This window comes from Rousettus aegyptiacus, unplaced genomic scaffold (genome assembly GCF_014176215.1).
Source record: "Rousettus aegyptiacus isolate mRouAeg1 unplaced genomic scaffold, mRouAeg1.p scaffold_m13_p_9, whole genome shotgun sequence".
In the NCBI taxonomy this organism is placed as follows: domain Eukaryota; kingdom Metazoa; phylum Chordata; class Mammalia; order Chiroptera; family Pteropodidae; genus Rousettus; species Rousettus aegyptiacus.
The window spans coordinates 25,014,358-25,035,308 of NW_023416312.1; the positions used below are offsets into that span (position 1 = coordinate 25,014,358).

The 20,951-nt window shown below is 42.0% G+C and overlaps 1 protein-coding gene and 1 pseudogene across 1 annotated transcript; one reads left to right on the forward strand and one right to left on the reverse strand.

Moving 5' to 3' along the window:
- Nucleotides 1-3,467: 3,467 nt before the first annotated feature.
- Nucleotides 3,468-18,760, forward strand: NYX (nyctalopin). The gene is made up of 3 exons (XM_016156546.2): nt 3,468-3,499; nt 3,867-3,944; nt 17,322-18,760. The coding sequence occupies exons 2-3, from the start codon at nt 3,923-3,925 to the stop codon at nt 18,758-18,760; spliced, it is 1,461 nt and encodes a 486-aa protein (XP_016012032.2). The 5' UTR covers nt 3,468-3,499; nt 3,867-3,922.
- On the reverse strand, nt 6,477-6,595 carry LOC118608504 (annotated as a pseudogene).
- Nucleotides 18,761-20,951: the final 2,191 nt, after the last annotated feature.

The following is a 20,951-nucleotide window of genomic DNA, read 5'->3' on the forward strand; positions in this document are numbered from 1 at the left end:
GAAGGGTGGGCTTTCAGTAGGTGAAGTGGGGAAAGAAAGGAGCAAATGCCAGGAGACCAGTCATCCAGGGTCAGAATGTCTATGAATTCTCACCACAGTGCAGAAAGGCTGGAGGCTAATCTGTGTCCTCTGAATAACAGCTAAAGCCTCCACTATTGCTACACAATGTAGGGTGGTGTCGCCAGCTGTGGAGCTGGTGAGGGGCAGCCTCATGTATCAGAGCAGGATGAGACCCTACGGCCCATCCCAGGGCAGCTCTACGTTGGGCAAAAGTCCCAACACCCCTCCCATACCATGTTTCCTTGGTCATCAGCACTTCTTTACCAACTCTAGACTGGGGAAGCTTAGCTACTCCCAGCTTTCTGAAGGAGTTTTGCCATTTGATTTTCAGAGAGAGATGACTCTGGAAAGAAGTTTTCTTTAGAGATCAGTGTGTGCATCAGCCTAGGCACACCAAGGCCAGTGTGGCCAGGACAGCCAGGACGTAGCAGGTTTCCATGGATACCCAGGAGCTTGGTCTCAGTAGAACAGAGGGCCAGACCCTGCAGCCAGACATGATGGATCTGCTAGGGTCAGAAAAATGTGGGGACATCTGAACTGCCACCTTGAGCAGATCTCCTGCACCGCTCCCCTAATTGGGGCTTTCTGAACTTTCCTGTGTGTAGAAATCTTGTTTAAATGTAGGCGTTGATTCCGGAGGTTTAGGGTAGGGGTGGAGGTGCTGATATTTCAAATTTGTAACCTAGAAAGAAGTTGTCTTTAGGGATCAGTGAGAGCATCGCATCTTTTTTTGCTAGGTAGCCAGAGGCTGCTGGAAAATGAAAAACTCTCATCTTTGGGAACAGCCCTCTACCGAGGGCAGGAGTTGGTGGATAAATGCCCCAGCTCCCTACTCTGAAGTTGAGGTGTTTCTGAGATGTATGCTCTATACTGTTGTCCAGAGTTCACCACAGATTAGATTTTACTTGCCTGTCGTGCCAACTTGCTTGATGACACCATTGATTTCTACCTTCCCCACTCCCCTGCTGGTACTTTCTGCAATCACCTCCCAAATCAAGTACTTCCATTCATATCTCTGTCTCTGAATCTGCTTCTGGGGGGAACCTGAACGAAGAGTAAGAACATTTCATGTTGCAGTTGGGCTCAAGGTTCCTCATCTGTAAATAAAGGTGTCAGAGGGAGCTATTGCAGTTTGCTACTTCTGCCTTGTATCAGACAAAATGGCACCTGGCTTTGTTTCACTTAGTGCCAGGCTAAATCTGCCTGTGCCCTTTGCCATTACAGAATGGTCTTGTCTCTTGTGGTGTTTGTACATGTGTGCAACCAGGAGGAGTCAGGCAGAGAAATAGAAGGAATCTGGTTTAGTATTCAAGTCCCCTCCATGAGCTCCCATAGAAGACTGCTGAATGTTTGAACTCCTGAACTTGGAAGGAGGAATTCTGTCTTCTCCTTTTATTAAAGACCCCTTGCTGAGTTCCTGCTGGCTATCCCCCACCAATGCAACAGCAATTACAAACACTAGGAAGCTTTTCTAGACGGCCAAAGTGCTGCAAAGGCCAAATACTGCTTCCTGGGCCACCTTTATTTCACGTGCTCACTTAGCACAGCCCTCCTCCCCTTCCCTACCCTTTTTTTTTATCAGCTGCCAACTGCATTGTGACAGAGAGCCAGTCTGAGTGCAAACTACCCTCCTCCCCAGCCCTTGAGTGGCTGGGAGGTCAGGCTACCTTGATCTTTGGATAACAGGATCCTATCTGAAGTTTCTCTTTGGGGGCATTTCAGTCAATTGCACTTCTTGTGACAACTTGTCCCCCATTGCTTTTCTCCCCCTTGGGAAAAGTTTTTGATTCCAAGGCTGCTTATGTCCCAGTTGGAATCACCAGGTAAATGGGCCTCTTCTTGTTTCCCTTGAGGGTCTCTGATTATTCCTTACTTTCCACTCAAGATAAATGTCCGATTTCACAGGCAGAGATGGTCTTTCTCAGGAACATCCTTGGACCAGAGCAAGTGAAAGCAAAGGCAACCCTAGAAGCTGCGAACAAGGGTTGAAGGTGCAGACAGGTTGCTTGCACAGCCATATTTCAGCCTCTGGCCTGCTGCTGGGGGAGTAGAGGTTTTCTTGGGCCAAGGTTTGGGATGAAGACTGCAAAGACACCTTCAATACTATTGGTCACAAGGGGAGTGTTGCCCACTGCTCCCACCTAGGTAGGGCAAGCCCACCACTGGGGACAGCCACTTCATTTGGGAAGGCTTCCTCTATCCACATTCCTACTCCAGCTTTCATATGGTTTTCTTCCTAGCAGAGGTTATGACCAGTTCAGCCATACTTTGGCTTTCAAGGTCCAAATGAGAGAAAGCAAAAATTACACAGGTTACAGCAGCCTCAGATGCTTAGATTCATACCCAGACTCCTTGTTGAGGGGACTCCAGGCCTCTGCCCATTAGCCTAGGCACACCAAGGCCAGTGTGGCCAGGATAGCCAGGATGTAGCAAGTTTCCATGGATACCTGGGAGCTTGGTCTCAGCAAAACAGAGGGCCAGACCCTGGCACCAGAAAAATGTGGAGACGCCTGACCTGCCATCATTACCTTGAGCAGATCCCCTCCACCATTCCCCTAAATTGGGGCTTTCTGAACTTTCTTGAGTGTAGGAATCTTGTTCAAATGCAGATGTTGATTCCAGAGGTGGGGGGTACTGATATTCCAAATTCCTAACTAGCTCACCATACTACTGCTGCTGGTCAAGGGCCACACTCTGAGTATTGAGGGCCTGAGTCCTGATGGATTTGAGAAAGCCTAGCCAGATTCTAAAAATGGCCCTTGGACTTGTTGCCTTGGGTGATGGCCAGCACAGCCTCAACCCCAAAGCTGGGACTCTAGCCTGATTGTTGTGAAGGGCCTTCTTTACAGTCTGGTTTTGGATCATCCACCATCAACCACTCCAAAGAAAGTAAATCAACAGCCTGCATTTTGGGAAAACATTATTTTAAGCCGTCCTGTCCTTTTCCACCTCCCCAAGTTATATAACACATCCTTGTTGAAAATGCTGATAATGCTGTTTGGGTGGCAAGAAACCAATTTCTGGCTGCATATTGGTTGGGGCTGGGGCTGGGGTCAGGGCAGGAGGTGGGATCTGTGGAGGTTTTAAGAAGAGAAAGGGGCCTGGCAGATGGAGAGGCCAAAGCCTGGGGATAAAGCCGATTGGTGTGTCAGCAAAATCTGTCACTGGCTTTGGTGATTCAAAAGGCAGACACATTCTTTCATCTCTGGTAATCCTCATCTGATACAGGATTTTTCTGTCATTAAATCTGGAGAAAGAAAAATAAGCTCTCGAACCTGCACAAGCAACGATTCCTCCTTGCCCCCTGCTCACCATCCCCCACCTTACTTTTCTGTTGGATGATTTAGCGTCTGTGGCTGCCTGACTTTGGAGATGGCTGGGTTGGGGGAGCTAAAGGGCACCTCAGAGGAGGAGTGGGACCAAGCAGACCCCTAGAACGGTAAGCAACATTTGCTAGAACGGTAAGCAACATTTGGGGACTATTCATTAAGGTTTCTCTGCAGAGATTTCTTGTCTGTCCATTTTCTTGCTGGGTTGTTGGTGAGTCCATCTGAGTTGCTGTCAAGGTTTTAGTCTGATGAAGCATTTCCAAATAGATCCAAGCTGTCAGTTTGCGGGGAGCTTCTGATTGACCGTTGTTACTGGTTTTCTTAACCCAACACCAAGATTGATGAGGAGAAATGAGTGTGAAAAAGAGGGGAAAAGTAGGCAGTTTGGAGGAAGTATGGAGGTGTGAGGGGACTGAGTGTCCTGGTTCTCCAGGGACTGCTCTTGGGCACCTAGTGACCTGTGTTCTCTCCCCTCAGGTAGGGATCTCACATCTGGGTGGTTCTAAGCCACTAGATTCGTGAAAGATCACGGAATGTTGGTCCTGTTGCTGCATGGTGAGTTACAAGGCCTCCTCCTTCTGTCTCCTAGCAGTCAGTTGCCAGTAGCTGCAGGGGTTGGGAAGTCCAGAGAAGATGCTAGAAGATACTTGGAAACCCAAGGAGCATGATCTTCAAGTGGCTTCTGTGAAAACTGTTCCTGGACACTGGTTCTTTGGATTAGGTTTCACTGAATGTGTGATCGTGGGGGAGGGAATGGAGAATGAGAGAAAAAAAGTAGGTGATGGGGTTTTTTGTTTATTTGAAAATAGAACTCCTAGGCCAAATATATGAAAAAACCATTTTGGTGATTTTTAAATTCTAATTTCAGTTATGAATTTATTGGTGTAATCACCAAAAACTACAGTGGTTTTCTAGTCACATTATTTTAAGCTCACTTACTTAAAAAAAATTCCTTAAAGAAAACATGAAAACTATCTTGTTGGAATTGTGTGATTATGGATGTTGAAAATTTTTCCTCCAAGTTTTGGTCCGGTCGTTCTAAGGGTTTTAATGTAACACAAAGCCTCATCACAATTTTTTCCCACAGCTCTACAGTCCTAGATGCTCAAATCTAACTGAGATAGCCCAAGGAAAAAAATCCCTTAAGTTCTACAGTAAATTATTCTAAACAAGCATCTGACCCTCGGATGAATGTAATTAGTTGAATTTTTAACTACCAATGTAGTAGACCTCTGTCTGCAATGCTGACGGAGAAAAATTTACCAGATAATTCTAAAATGATACTGTTAGAATTTTCTTACTCTTTATTCTACCTTTTTGAAAAGGAGAACTTGCTCTATTCAATGAACCAACAGGTACACACCGTACCTTCAATACACTCAGGGGATATTATGAGAGATATGATTGCATAGATTTTGTCCTTGAGAAAGTTATATTCTTTTATGGGAGACCAAACAAATAAATGAGAAAAAATTGAAATGAGGAGCAGGGAACACCATGATAAATAGGACATGAGTGCCTACTTCGAGGAGCCTGCAAAGGACAGAGGTTGACATTTATATAATTACGAATAGTCGGCTCTTTCTCATTTCCCCTACCTAGAAAAGATATGAAGTTTGATTGACTCATTGGGCCAGAATGTTTGCTTCCAAGAGCCAGTATTATTTTAAATGTGCACCAAAAGCTCTCCCATTCCTTACAGAATGCAGACAGTATTCATAGCCTGCCTGCTGCAAAACAGGAACTGTCCCTGCTGCAGGAACCCGAAATACATCCAGACTTTTTGTGACAAGTTGGAGAGCTTAGTGGTGACATCATTTGCTAACAATAGATGCACTTAAAATTAATGACCGTCTCCACATCCCCTGGCACTTGAATTTAAAACACACTCAGCAGCACAGACAATATTCCTTTGACTACAAGTCACAAGTATTACTGACGACATGTTCTCTTGAAGCAGACAGAGTTAGAGCTTTCTCTACCTCAACTAGAGAAAAATGACTAAGTGAGCCCTACATAAAGAATCAGAAGTGGCTCACAGCAGAGTAAATCTGGAGCAAAATGGAAAAAGAAGTTCTCTAGACAGGAGGTCTCCTGGAAGGGCCTCAACTCTCATCCTTCCCCCATGTCCACTTCTTCAGGGCCATCCTTATGTTTCTCACAGCATAATGTCCCAATTCCTAAACTTGCTTTATAGGATCCTTCACCAGTGGCTTGCTCTAGACTGTGAATCTTTAAAAAGGGCGAGGGTTTATGTTTTTTTCACCTCATAGTTTATAGAGTCTGAGACATATTAGTTGCTTAATAAGGATTTGGTTGTTGAATGGGTAAAGCCACCCAGATTAGAACTGTTCCAATAACTGACAAAGCCTTGCATACAAAATATAAATGAGAATATATATGAGAATACATATATAATATATATTTTTTAAAACTCTTAAAACCCAACAATAAGATAACCTAATTTTTTAAACCAGACAAACAAATTTGAAAAGTTATTTCATCAAAGAAGACATACAAGTGCCTAATAAGCACATGACAAGATGCTCAACATCATTAGTCATTAGGGAAATGCAAATGAAAACCACAATGAGCTGCCACTTCACACTCACTAAGATGGATAGAATCAAAAAGGCAGACAGTAGCAAGTGTTGATAAGGATGTGGAGCAACTGGGACTCTCACATGCTGCTGGCGGGAATGCAAAATGTCCAGCCACTTTGGAAAACATTTTCTTCTAAAGTTCAACATTTACTTACCATTTAACCCAGCAATCCCACTCCTAAATGAGAAATGAAAACACATGTCCACAGAAAGACTTGCACACAGGTCCTAACATCAGCTTTAGTCATAATAGGTGAAAACTCGAAGCAATCCAAATGCTCATCAACAGGAGACTGAATACACAAATCGAGGTATATTAGTACAATGGAATGCTGCTCAGCAATAAAAAGAAACAATCAACCGATATTCAGAACAACATAGATGAATTATGTTCAGTCAACATAACGTTGTCTGAAAGAACCATTTGTTTCCATTTATTTACTTATTTATTTTTATTTATTTATCATTTTTAAAATTTATTTTATGCCTACAGCACCTGGTATTCCTAGGTGGACTTTCATCCAAGTACTATCCAGGCCCGACCCTACTTAGTTTCCGAGATCGGACAGGATTGGACACGTTCAGGGTAGCATGGCTGTAGACCCATTTTCTTCCATTTATATGAAGTTCTAGAACAGACAGAACTAATCTATAGTTCAGAAAGCAGATCAGTTGGTTGCCTGGAGCCAAGGATGGGAAGGGGACAACTATCAAAAGGACCTGAGGAAACTTACTAGGTGGTAAAAATGTTATAAATCGGGATTGGGGTGGTGGTTACATGGATATATACATTTGTTATACTGACGGAACTGTACACTTCAAATGGGTACATTTTATTGTAAGTAAATTATGTGTCAATCAACTTGATTTAAAAGGAAAAAGGAAAGCCGTAGAGAGAGAGCAGCTGTACCCTAGGGAGAACAAATCCCTCATTATTGAGAGTCAAGCACTTTGGAATGTTGGATAGTGTGTGTGTGAGATTCATCGATGTCATCATATTAATTAGTGATTCCTTCCTTTTGATTGCCATGTAGACTTCCCTTGTATGATTGTACTCATTTGTTTATTCATTCTCCTATTGCTGAGCAGGTAAGTTGTTTCTAGTTTGGGGCAATCATCAATATTTAGGTTCCAAAGTCTTTCTGGGGTCTCGTGTTCTACTCCTCAGATGGGACAGCTCTCCACCTCAAGATCCGCAGGAACTTTGAGGCCGTTAGCAGATCACCCTTCTGGAGACAGACTGCTTTTTCTCTCCCTCATGACTCACATTAGCCAGCAAAGCTAGAGTATGAATCCACGATGCTTTCTTTTCTGTCACAAAAGGTGTGAGAAACAGGAGGGCCTCCCCTCCTATGTTTTGAAAATCTAGCACTGGGTCTTGGCCTATGGAGCAATCGGGATAGAATTTGCCAGAAGTGGGAGAGGAATGACTTCTAGAGTCAAAGGGGCTGAATAGATTTCGCTGAAACAGAAAATTGACCATATTTTCCCTTGCTATTTTGGTTTCATGAGGTACAAGTTCTTTGAAAACAATGAGAATGAAGAAACACTTCAAACTCAATTTGTGGTTGGAAACTCCATGAGTAACTGTTCTCCTAGTAAACCTCAAGGGAGAAAAGCACATATTTGAAAAGCTGAGGGCTTATGAAGGAGAAATTCCTCAGCTGGTCTGCATTAAGACATCATTCTGTGGGGTGTGTGAGCCCAGCCATCATTACCTCCCTGCAGCCCAGGGTTGGGGTGCGAGGGGGTGCTTGCCAGGACGCCAACCAGAACACAAAAGCAGGGACTCATTTCTGTTGTTTGCCCAAATTCAGGGACACCTTGTAAAAAAATTTTTTTTATTGAAGTAAAATTCACATAAAATTAACCATTAACTATTTTAAAGTGTACAATTCAGCAACATTCAGTATGATTACAATGTTGTACAACCATCACCTCTATCTAGTTCCAAGATATTTTTATCAATGTGAAAAGAAACCCTATATCTATTTAGCAGTCATACCTCAGTCTTCCCTGATCTACTAATCTACTTTCTGTTTATGAATTTGCCTCTGTGGACATTTCATATAAACGGAGTCGCACAATATGTATTTTTGGATGTCTGGCTGGCTGCTTTCAGCTAGCATAATGTTTTTGAAGTTCATCCATGTAGTAGCATGTGTCAGTACTTCATTTTTTTTATGGCAGAATAATATTCCACTGTGTGTATGTACTGTATTTTGTTTATCCATTCATTTGTTGATAAACATTTGTTGTCTGCATAGTTGGGCTATTGTGAATAATGTTGCTATGAACATTCATGTACAGGTATTTGTTAGAATACCTTCTTTCAGGTCCTTTGGGTATATATGTAGGAGTGGCGTTGCTGTGGCATATGGTAACTCTATCTTATAGCTTATAATATTTTGAACCACACAGATGAATTCCATGTTTATAAAGTCGGTCCACCTAAACCCTTGTTTTTAGACTTGGGCTGTATATTGGTGGAATTGCCTATGAAGCTTTAGCTGTACCAATGCCTTATTCTACCTCTGAAGATTCTGACGTAATTGGTATGGCCTGGAAATTGTAAGCTGTGGGTGGGTTAAAAGTTCCTCAGGTGATTCTAATGTGCATCCCGGATAGAGAACTATTTTAGACTCTTCCTTGAAGTCTACTTATAGTAATAACTTCAATATTCTGACATTTGGTGCCTTGCTTTCCTCTGAGGCAGATTTCCACATAGTCCTTGAAGTACTGGTCCCTTGGTCAGATTGAATCTTGTGACAACAGTGGCTCATGGAGTCTGCACTGAGCTTTGACCAATGCTTTCACAGATGTTTCAAGAATTCCAACTTATCTCTTCCTCATGATTGTCCACCTGATGAGGAAACAGATGCACAAAGGTTGCCTGAGGTTAAAGAAAAACCAAACCAAAACAAACCAAAACAAAAAAAGCAGTATGAGAGAGCAAGGATGAAAGGCAGTGTCATCAGAGTTTATGAGAGTACTGTAGTGAGAGGCCGCACCCTCAGGATGAATGTTTCCAGACTGAATGCTCTGGGAAGCCCCACATATGAATCCTGAACTATGACAGAGGCTGACTGAGCCGGGGCCAGTGCTGCTGAGTTTCTCATCTTTCCCTCCCTACCTCAGACTGGGAATAAAAGCACTGAAGCCTTTTCAGATTTCCATATGGATCCTTCCCAAAAGTACTGGTGTGAGAAGAGAAATTACTAAGCAACTGCCAATGTGTTTGACCTTCTCTTCTCGCAAACTGTGATTTTTATTTTAATTTGGTAGATGTTATTCTGGCCAAATATTCCTGTGGAACTCAACTCTGGACAGCTTGCGAGATTTGTTTTTGGAATGATCGTTGCCGATTACAGGAGAGGCCACTTTTCATTTGGATTTGAGAAAATCAGGGATGGCCTAAATAATTTTGAATTCAATTTTCTCTATTTCCGTGGCAATGAGTGATAAGGAGCTTCCTTTTGGGTGAGGGGCACAGCCTGGCCCCAAATTTGAGTCGTTTTCTTTTTTAAGGCGAAGAGTTCACATGGTTCTTTGGGGAAAGGGGGAAGGCCCAGAAGGAGATGATATTTGAGAGATTAAGGGAAACTGTCTTACTCAAGACGTTGCTCAGAAGGGGTTTATTCAGGGGTGCCAGGTGTTCCTTGGCCTCCAGGTTGGAGGCCCACTGCCTAAAGCAATGCCTAAACCAGATAGTGGGGCAGTTCCAGCAAAAATCCTGTGGCCACCACCATTGGCAATATACCTTGAAGCTCATGGGAATCATGCTGGGTGCTGGGCACCAGAAATTTCACCATGGGAGCCTAAAAGCCAGATCCCTGTGCCGCCATCATAGACAGAAAATGGTTTCTTCCCAGCACCTACTTCTGAATCCAAGTCTCTCTGGGTATGTGTGCTCTACAAAGCTAGGTCATGTGCTTTGGCCCTAACCACAAGGGAAGTTGGGAAAGAGAGTTTTCAGTTTCAGTCTTGTGGAGGCAGGACTTATAATGTAGGAAATTCCCTAAATGTAGAAAGAGTGCTTAAATGGTGTCAGAGAGCCAGAAACAGTGTTAAATGTCCACTATTATCAGAGGTGGTTTAATTGCAAGAAACAGAAGTCCACTCATCCAAGCAGATGGTTTGAGGGAGTTTCTGAAATGGAAACAGGAAAATGTCAGAGAAGCAACTATAGCAGGCCCTTATGGGAACTACAGAGCTGGCCAGCAGCTTTTCACTCTCCCTGATTTCCATCTCTGTGATTCATATGTTGGATGTAGTCCTCTCTCTGCGCACCAGGTTCCTCACCTTGTCCTTGGCTCCTGCTTTCCTACAGCTTTGACTTGTATGTGGCTTTGGTACAAATCCCAGCCACAATGACATACAGTTTGGTGCCCACATTATTCCACTATCTGTTCCATGTCCACAAGGAGGGAATGAATCTGATTGACTCTGCTTAGGTCAAATGTTCACCTGCAGCCCAAACAGCTATGGCTGGGAGGAGGCGGTAGAGTCACGTGGGGTTCTAAGTAGGATGTTTTTTCTTAGATGCATACTTGGTGATAGCTGCTGTACAGCCATGGAAAATGAGAGCCAGGAGGGCCCTGAAAAGTCAGGAAGTGTATGCCCTTCAGTTTACAGTTAAAGAAGTGGAAGCTCAGAAAGGCTAGGTGTTAAATGTCTAACCACTATGCTGCACACCCGAAACTAATATAAAATAATATTGAATATTAACTCTAACTGAAAAATAAAAATTAAAAGAAAGAAAGGCTAGGTGTGTGGGATGGAGGATAGTATAGTATAGTATAGTGGCAAGACAAAGAACAAAGGTTGGTGTCGTTTAACCACCCTGAACCTGTTTCCTCTTTTGTGAGAAGGGAATAATGCTTTGCAGTATTGTCGTATTAAATGAAATAATGTATATAGCAAGCTTAGCCCTCAGCAAACACTAATTAAAAGTTGCTTGTTATAAGAGCAAAAGAAACCTAAGAAATTTGATTAATTTGAGTAATGTTATACATGCTCATATCACCCAGATAACATTCCTAAACTATGTCCTGTAGATAGTTGCTGTCTTTTGCAATGGAGTCCATCTGGAAGCCTTGTTCTGTTGAGTTCCCAGAGCCACTGCCAGCAGCTCTGTTCAAGGACTGCATATAACTGTAAATTGTATAGTATGCACTCTTTTATGTCAGATTTCTTTGCTCAACATAATGTTTTTGTTGACTGGATCAGTAGTTCGTTTCTTTTGTTTGCTGAGCAGTATTCTGTTATATAAATGTAATTCTCTGCTGTACTGTTTGGTAATTTGCAGTGTTTATCTATTACGAATAAGCCACTGTGAACATTCTTGTAGTCTTTATGTGAACATTTTTTTTTCATTTCTGTTGGTTGAATGCCTAGGTGTGAAATTGCCGAGTCATGAGGTACACATATATTTAGCTTTAATAGACACTGCCGAAGTTTTCCAAAGTTATTGAGCTATTTTCCACTCTCACCAATAATCCAATTATTCTATATTCTCACCAACACTTGGGATTGTCGGTCTTTTAAATTTTAGTTATTCTAGTGGTTGTGTAGGGAGATGTCATTGTAGCTTTAATTTGCAGTTCCCTAAATGGCTAATGACGTTGAGCACCTTTTCAGGTGTTTAATGGCTACTTAATATATTCTTTATAAAGTGTTCAAGTCTTTTACCCATTTTTATTTAGGTGTTTGTCTTTCATTATTCTGTACACAAACCATATACATACAGTATTCCTTTTCTTAATGGTATTTTTTAAACAGCTTTATAAAGATATAATTAACGTATAACAAACTGAATGTTTTTAAAGTGTATCCTCATGAAACCATCAACATGATCAAGATAATGAACATATTCATCACCCCTAAGATTCATTGCCTCCTTCTTGCCCCACCTACCCTCCCCACCTATTGCTAGGCAACCATGGATCTTTCTGTTACTATAGACTTATTTACGGTTTCTAAAATTTTATGCAAGTGAAATGAATTGTATAGTATGTACCCTTTTTTATCTGTTTTCTTTCACTCAGCAAAATTATCTTGAGATTCATCCATTTTGCATGTATCAGCAGCCCATTCCTTTTTATCACTGAGTAGTATTCCATTGTATGGATATATCATAATTTGTTTACCCAGTCAACTCTTGAGTGTTCGTGTTGTTTCCAGTTTTGGGTTATTATGAATAAAGCTGCTGTGAACATTCATGCCAAGTCTTTTGTATGGGCATATGCTTTTATTTCTCTCGGAGCAGAATAGATGGATCATAAGGTAGATATATGTTTAACTTTTAAAGAGACTGCCACATTGTTTCCAAGTGTGGAAACAATTTCCATTTTACATTCCCACAAGCAGTGTAAGAGAGTCCCAGTTGTCCCATATGCTCTCTAATACTTGGTATGGTCAGTCTTCCTAATTTTAATAGGTGGCTATTTTACCTGCATTTCTCTAACAACTAATGAGGTTGACCATCTTTATATATGTTTATTGCCTTTTGTATATCTTTTTTTGTAAAGTATTTCTTCAAATATTTTGCCCATTTTTATTAATTGGATTATCTGTTTTCTTATTATTGAGTTTTGAGAGTTCTTTATATATTTTGGATATAAGTCCTTTGTGAGATGTCTGTGGTCTATCTGTTCATTCTTTTAATAATGTCTTTAAAAGAGAAGTTTTTAATTTTTATGAAGTCTAATTTATTACTTTTTTCTTTTATGGTGAGTCCTTTATTTGTTTATTTTTTGTCCCAAGAAATCTTTGCCTACCACTAGGTAACAAAACTCCTATGTTATCTTCAAGAAACTTTATAGTTTTAACTTTTACATTTAGGTTTACAGTCCATCTAAAATGAGTTCTTATGTATGATGTGAGGTAAGGGTCGAGATTCTTTTTTATTTTCTAAGGATTGCAATATGCATCTTTAATTTATCATGGTTTGCCTTGAATTAATCTTATACTGCTTCACGAATAATGTAAGATCTTTATAAGAGTACAACTCAGTTTACTTCCCTTTTCATCCTTTATGCTATTGTCATATTTTCATTTACATATATTATAAACTCCACAATACACTGTTATTTTTTGCTTTAAACAGTCTTTTGTCTGTTAAGCAATTAAAGTGAGAAAAGAGAAGATTTTATATTTAGTGACATTTTTTCCTTTTCCATTGCTCTTCATTGCTTCCTATAGATCTGAATTTTATCTAGGATCATTTTCCTTCAGGCTAAAGAACATCTTCATTTCTTCTGTGCAGAAGATCTGTTGGAGATCAATTTTCTTAGATTTTGCTAACCTGAAACTATCTTTATTTTACTTCATTTGTAAAGATGTTTTCATTGGATACAGAATTCTAGGTTGCCAGATTTTACTTTTCTTTCAACATTTTAAAAGATATAATTCTATTGTCTTATGGCCTCTGTTGTTTCTGATAAGAAGCCAGTCATTATTTTTTATTGTTGTTTACTCTATGTAATGCGTCTTTTTTCTTTGGATGCTTTAATGAATTTTCTCTTTGGTTTTTAGCAGTTTGACTATGACATTGCTAGGGGTGTGTGTGTAATGTTAGCTGGGGTTTGTTGAGCTTGTTTTTAATCAAATTTTGGAAATGATCTTCAATTATTTTTCTTCCATATTCTCTCTTTTTTCTTCTCAGGGATTCCAAATACATGAGTGTTAGTCTAATTGTGCAATATAATCCCATAGTCATTGAAGCTCTGATATTTTTTTCCAATCTTTTTTCTCTCTGTGCTTCATTTTGGGTAATTTCTATTGACCTGTCTTCAAGTTCATGAATCTTTTCCTCTGCTGTGTCTAATTTGATATTTTTCCTTTTCATTTTTAGAGTTTCCATACCTCTTCTAAAATTCAAATTCCCTATGTCTTCACCCAGTATATCAATTTTTTCCCTATAAATTCATTAACATATTTATAATAAATCCTTGTTTGGTAATTCTAACATGTGGGCTGTCTCTGGGTCTGTTTCTGTTGACTATTTTTTTTCCTTTTGATAAGTGTCATATTTTGCTGCTTCTCTATGTATCTAGTATTATTTGACTGTGTACTGGATATCATAGATGGTAGTTATAGTAATTCTAGATTCTCTTATCTTCCTTTGAAGAATGTTGAATTTTGTTTTGGCATTTAAGTCACTGGCAGATCACTTTGATACTGGGGAAGCTTGCTTTTAGGCTTTGTTAGTGTAGGCTTAATTCAGTTTTGCCCTTTGTCTTAGGAAATGGTCTTCATTCCTAAGGTGCAGTGCCCTGGGATTTCAATGGAAAGCTCCAGGTGTTTTACAGGGTCTTCTAACTGGGTGAACCTTGAACTCAATCTTTCTCTCATTACTGAGAAATTTCCACTACCTCTGTTTAGCTCTTCTGGCCTTCAGTTCTTGGCTCCTTGGAGTCACCCCACACTTATGCACTTTAGGACTCAAACAGGGATCTAAGGGGAGTCTGTACGCCAATTTTGTGGCTCCCTCTTTTCCATGTTTTCCCTCCTCAATTTTCACCTACTGTGGCAACTGTACACTCTGACCTCTAATTTGTAAGCCCAATAAGACTCTTATTTTCTCCTTGAGCTCTATTCTCGTGTGCAGTGTGGACTTGAAAACACCCTGAGAGGAAAAGCCAGTTAAATGTGGCTCTCACCTAGTTTACTTCTTCTTTTAAGAGTTGTATCTACTCTAGTTGCCCATTTAGGTTTCTCTCCAGTGCCTTCAAACGATTTTTAAAAAGTATTTTTTCCAGAGTTTGCACTAGCTATCAGCAGGAATACTAATCTGATACAAGCTACTCAGCTAAGCAGAACTTACCTAAATATGTTATATATTTTTTAATTTTGCTTTTCTGAATTATTAGGCATATACTTAGTCTTCATATTGGGTAAGCCAATACTGGAGTTTTGCTGTCTGTTAAGTTTACTTGGTTTAATTTAAATTTCACTAAAAATCTAGTAAATTAGTTATTTCTAATGGTTATCAAAGTTTGAGAGGCTGAAAATAGGTTTCTGATAGTGACAGCAACTTGAATGTTTAAAGTCTAAAATAAACTTTAATCTATTTTCTGAAATAAGTATGACATTCACAAGGTTCAAAATTTAAAAAGTAAAAAGGATATATAATAAAAAGCTTCATCTCTCTCACATGTGTTTTTTAAAAATTGGCTGCTACATTTTTGATCTCTTGACTTATACAAGCAAATTGGTTTTATCCTGTCTGTCACAATCCCATGAACTCCTTGATAAAGAATTTTTTTTTTCGATAAATGACATCCTCCAGCAGAAATTGTTACAGAGGAAGGCATCAATTCCATTTAATTCTGTAAACATTTACTAAGCCATATAGTGTGTCTGGAACAATGTTAGCTATTGTAGAGTAGAAACATGAGTCATATGGTTGAGAGTGCACTTTTGTTAATTAGAAAGGAGACGAGAATAGAATTAAGGACTATTTGTAAGGAAATCTGATGCCTTCTACTTGACCCAGTTGGGAGAGTTAATAGAAAAAAGTTCTGCCTCTGTCCCGCTGACACCTGGACTTAAGGTTATATTCTTGGCCCTGTCTTTCTAACAGGGTGTCTCTCCAGGCCTGTAGCGGCCCTGTTTACAGCCAAGCTCAGCACAGGGTCCAGGAACCTTGCTGAAAGCTTGGTGTCTAGTTTACAGTTCTTAGGGGGAGAGAAATGATAAGCTAAGATCAGAATATCACAATATCAGAATATCAAATTAGCTACAGTTAACAACTGAAGGATTGCTCAAAGGCTTGAGCATTCTCTAGCCACATCTAAAAGGGCTAAATCCCACTCTCAGCATCTGAAAAAACATGGAGTGTCCATGACAAATGTACTGAGAAGATACTGGAAGCTGAGAAAATCTAAAGAGGCAGCAGCAAGTGTATTCTACACACTCCTTGTGTGGCCACGCCTTCAGTTTCCCACAAGGGCTTGGATAGGGAAGGCAGGGTCATGTGTACATGGTGGAAGGGACTGAATGATAGGCTAAAGGTGTTTTCTAGAACTTTGGGAGTACTGCTAAGGAGAGGTAGAAATTATGAATATCAGTGGTCAGGTTTATTATATCTGGGAATCTTTATTCCTCTGCAGGAATTTCAGATCATACACAATTTACCTTTGAGCTGATCCTCGCCAGAAAATAAAATTTGTGCATCTTCTGTGCTGTTGTTCCCACTGGAACTCAAAATGGAGCTTGGAACCCCTGGCTACCATAGGAAAGCAGCCCATGACATTCTATTTTGCTACAGGTGGCAAGCCTACTGGAGGGCTTTTGAAATCTTTATCTGATTCCCACTCAAACACTCAGAACAAAATTAATTTATAAGCATCATTCTTTCCCTTGATGACACACACAAAAAAGTCTCTAGAGAGCAGGGGCTGGTGAATGGAAATTAACTGCACAGGGTCCACGATTATTCTTTTGAGATGTATAAGAAGATCATTGCTAGTTTACTTAGTATGCTGTCCTTATGGCTTAATTTTAGTGACCGTTAAAGAAAAAAAAAAGATTGATAGGCTTTTCTTTCATTTCCAACCTCCTGTTCCCTAATTCTCTCTTCTTCATGAGTCTTAATTTATTCAGTAGAGGTCTTCAGGAATTGAATTCTTATGGTGGGAGGGACTAGAGAAGCACCAATAGAAATATAATGCAAGAAACGTATGTTTAAATTTCCAAGTAGCCCATTAAAAAGGTAAAAAGAAACAGTTGACATTAATTTTTAATAATTTCGTTAAGCCAATATATTATTTCAACGTATAAACATATAAAAGTTATTGATGAGATATTTTTTCTCTTTTTTTGTATTAAGTCTTTGAGATCTGTTTTGTACTTTACACTTACAGCACAGCAGTTCAGGCTAGCCACATTTCAAGTACACAAGAGCCACATGTGGCTAGTGGCTATAGTATTGGGCAGTGCGGACCTAGAATGTAGGCCACAGTGATTCCCTAGGGAAGCCTCCTACGCATGCAGACAGCACACCCTCTCGGCTGCATTCTAGGAGAGTACAAGCAATGATACAGGCATGAGGGGGTTTAGAATGCGGTCAGATCCTGGGATTCCCGCTGAGTTTTGCTGATTAAGATAACTGGGAAGCAAAGGGAAGGGCGTCGTGGGTGGGGAATACCGTGTAAAATCTGGGAAGCAGAAAGAGTCAGTTGGAGGACGTGGCTCTTCAGGAGCTAAGAGAAACTGTGGAGGGCTGCATCCTGCCACTCAGACAGGTAGGTCACCTGCAATGACCATCTGGCCGACCGTTTCTCCCTTTGTCTTTTCTCCTCCTTCCCTAATCCTGCCCTAACAGTGATCCTCTGCCTGCCCAGTGCTACAGCTGAGGAGGCCTGCACACGCACCTGCCCCGCAGCCTGTGCCTGCAGCAGCGTGGAGCAAGGCTGCTCAGTGCGCTGTGATCGCGCGGGCCTCCAAAGGGTGCCAGCCGAGTTCCCATGCGAGGCGGCTTCCATCGATCTGGACCGGAATGGCCTGCGTTTCTTGGGTGAGAGGGCCTTTGGCACGCTGCCGTCGCTGCGCCGCCTGTCGCTGCGCCACAATAATCTGTCCTTCATTACACCAGGCGCCTTCAAAGGCCTGCCACGTCTGGCCGAGCTGCGCCTGGCACACAACGGCGACCTGCGCTACCTGCACGCACGCACCTTCGCCGCACTGGGCCGCCTGCGCCGCCTTGACCTAGCTGCCTGCCGCCTCTTCAGCGTGCCCGAGCGCCTCCTGGCTGAGCTGCCCTCCCTGCGCGAGCTTGCTGCCTTCGACAACCTGTTCCGCCGCGTGCCGGGTGCGCTGCGTGGCCTGGCCAACCTGACGCACGTGCACCTGGAGCGCTGCCGCATCGAGGCTGTGGCTTCTAGCTCCCTGGAGGGCCTGCGACGCCTGCGGTCGCTCAGCCTGCAGGCCAACCGCGTCCGTGCAGTGCATGCTGACGCCTTCCGTGACTGTGGTGCCCTGGAGCATCTGCTGCTCAATGACAACCTGCTGGCCATGCTGCCAGCCGATGCATTCCGTGGTCTGCGCCACCTGCGCACGCTCAACTTGGGTGGCAACTCGCTGGGCCATGTGGCACGCGCCTGGTTCACCGACCTGGCGGAACTCGAGCTGCTCTACTTGGACCGCAACGCCATAGCCTTCGTGGAAGAAGGTGCCTTCCAGAACCTCTCGGGCCTCCTTGCTCTGCATCTCAACAGCAACCACCTCACCGTGCTCACCTGGGCCGCCTTCCAGCCCGGCTTCTTCCTGGGTCGCCTCTTTCTTTTCCGCAACCCGTGGCACTGTGACTGCGGCCTGGAGTGGCTGCGGGACTGGATGGAGAGCTCTGGGCACGCCGTCGATGTGCCGTGTGCCTCCCCAGGTTCCGTGGCTGGCTTGGACCTCAGTCAGGTGGCCTTTGGGCGCTCTTCCAATGGCTTCTGTGTGGATCCTGAGGAACTGAACCTAACTGTGTCCAGCCCAGGCTCATCCCCAGAGCCAGCGGCCACCACTGTGAGCAGGTTCAGTAGCCTCCTCTCCAAGTTGCTGGCCCCAAGGGCTCCATTGGGGGAGGCAGCCAACACCACAGAGGAGCCAGCCAATGTTTCGCTGTCTGACAGCCTTCCCTCTGGTGGGGTGGGAAGCTCGGGCTACAACATGCTGTTTCTCCTTGGGTCTAGTCTCCTGCTCAGCGTTTTCCAGCATGTGGTGTTTGTCCTACAGACAGACTCACTCTGCCACACTGGGGTGGTCCAAACCACCTGAGGCATCAGGGGAACATTTAGTTAACCGGGCTGGAGAATGTTTGTGGTAGGGGCAGAGGGAAATGGGATGGGGGCAGGTGCTGAAAATGCCAACAGAAGGTGGAAAAAACAGTTTGCCTCCAGAAATGGGCCTAGAAAGAGGACAACCCTGGGAAATGCCACGTGGAGGTGGGGTATGGATTTCTGCTCATGTTACGTGGATGTCAACTGGAAAAGAGAAGCAAGAATGAACATAGGCCCTCCAGTGAGAAGGCTAGGAACTGGACGCTCCTAGCGCCTCTGGGTTCTACCGGCATCCCTTCCCGTCATCTTCCAGGAAGCAGGGACTACAGTGCCTAAATTAGAGTCAGTCCATTGGCTAAGTATTAAGAACTGTGCCAATTCTCCTGGTGGGGCAACCCATTAGGCTCAATCCCTTTGTTTTCTACCACAATCTTCCTCTCCCTGGGCCTGGGGACACTTGGGTTCAGGAAGATGTACAGGACAGGAGAGTAGAAAGGTGGGATAGGGACTTAGATATAAGGCGGCTGCGGCAGTGGTTTCTGGGGTCTAAGATGTGTTCCCAGGGGGTTAAAACAAAGCTCCATTTCATTTACTCCATGATTATTCCCAGAGGTAGCCTTAGGTAGCTTTAGGGCAAGGCAAGGAAAAAAAGAGGGGAAGCATCTGTCCGTGGACAAATAAATTTGTAAAATCCTAAGATTAAAAAAATAGTTAAACAGATTTTTCTACTGCAGGACCTTTCAGAGTCTTTCATATTAAAACGTATATTGGAAATCTCTGGGGAAGCCACAAAATCCTCTTTTCTTAGTGTTTTGTGGCAAGAGTGTCTGGAAGATACAGAGATGCTATGTTAGCAGGACATGGAGTCTCTAGCTTAGACGATCCTATTAGGTGTGAAAATTATTATGGGTTGCACACTTTGGGGCTGATTAATGGCCAAGTGGAAAGGAAGCAGCCAGTAGGTGGAAAGGGGGGCTGAGAGATTTCTTAGGGCAGGAGTTGGCCAACTCTTAAATCCCCAGGCCTGTGTCAGAGCAAAGGCTGTACATCTACTAAATACTTGTTCAAGCTGTTATCCATCTACAGGTAATTTTGATTGTATTTGTCAACATTCTGGAAATCCTTAATCTTAATGTCCTGAGCTCCTCTCTCTGTATTTGAAAAGGTAAGTTTTCAGAACCCGCATAGATTCAGGGTGCACAGAGTTGTCAGTTCTTCATGGTGACAGTACTTTTTTTGTGTCTCTAGATAATACTAAGTATTAGAAATGTTGCAGAAAGCACCACTGAAAGCTGGAGTGTTCAAATGGGTTGCGACAATTAGTGATCATCAAGTCAATTTAATTGGTCACAACCAGCATTAAAAAAAAAGATAAAACACAAAAGTCATAGAGCATCGCATGTAATATAAGAGTAAGTATTGTTTTGTAAAACTTTTAATTTCATTTGTATGCATTTGTTCATATTATATATGTATGTATGTGTATGTCTGGATTGCTGCATACGAATCTATATTTTATTGTGGGTTAGCATTAAAAATTTGAAAGTCACTAATCTAGAGCATGCATGATATTTTTAAAAAAACTTCTATTTTTTGAAAAATCTCAAACCTACAGAAAAGTTGCAAGAATAGTAGAATAAACACTTTGGCTATTCACCTAGGTGTTCCAGTTAACATTTTACTATATTTACTTTCTCTTTCTCTCCATGTCATTGTTATTTCTTACTAACAGTTTGAATTTAGTTGCAAACATTATGACCCTTCATTGCTACATACCTCATCATGTATTTACTAAGAACAAGGACATTCTCTTATCCACAATACCATTATCAAAATCAGGAACCTTGTCGTCGATACAATACTATTATTAAAATATACTCTATCTTGAAATTTCAACAATTGTCTAAATGATTTTTAAGCAGTCATTGTTTCTCCTGTGGGTGGGAAATAAGGTTCCTAGGTCGTGGCTTATGTTTATTTGATCACGATACTTTAAAATTCTAAATCTGTCAATTAATTTCAATGTTTCAAAATGAATTCATTCTCCAAATGTTTTACTTTTCAAATGTGAGAACCAGATGAGGTCAGAAATGTTTGTTCAAATCGTGTGTGTGTGACCATGGGAACTGAGTGAGGATCACAAGACTTGTGGAGACCAGATTTCCACATTTGGGTACCCACAGAAGCCC

Coding starts and splice junctions, on each gene's coding strand:
- NYX (XM_016156546.2), top strand. CDS start 3,923: ATGTTGGTCCTGTTGCTGCATG. Junction 3,945..17,321: donor GTTGGTCCTGTTGCTGCATG/GTGAGTTACAAG, acceptor CTGCCCTAACAG/TGATCCTCTGCCTGCCCAGT.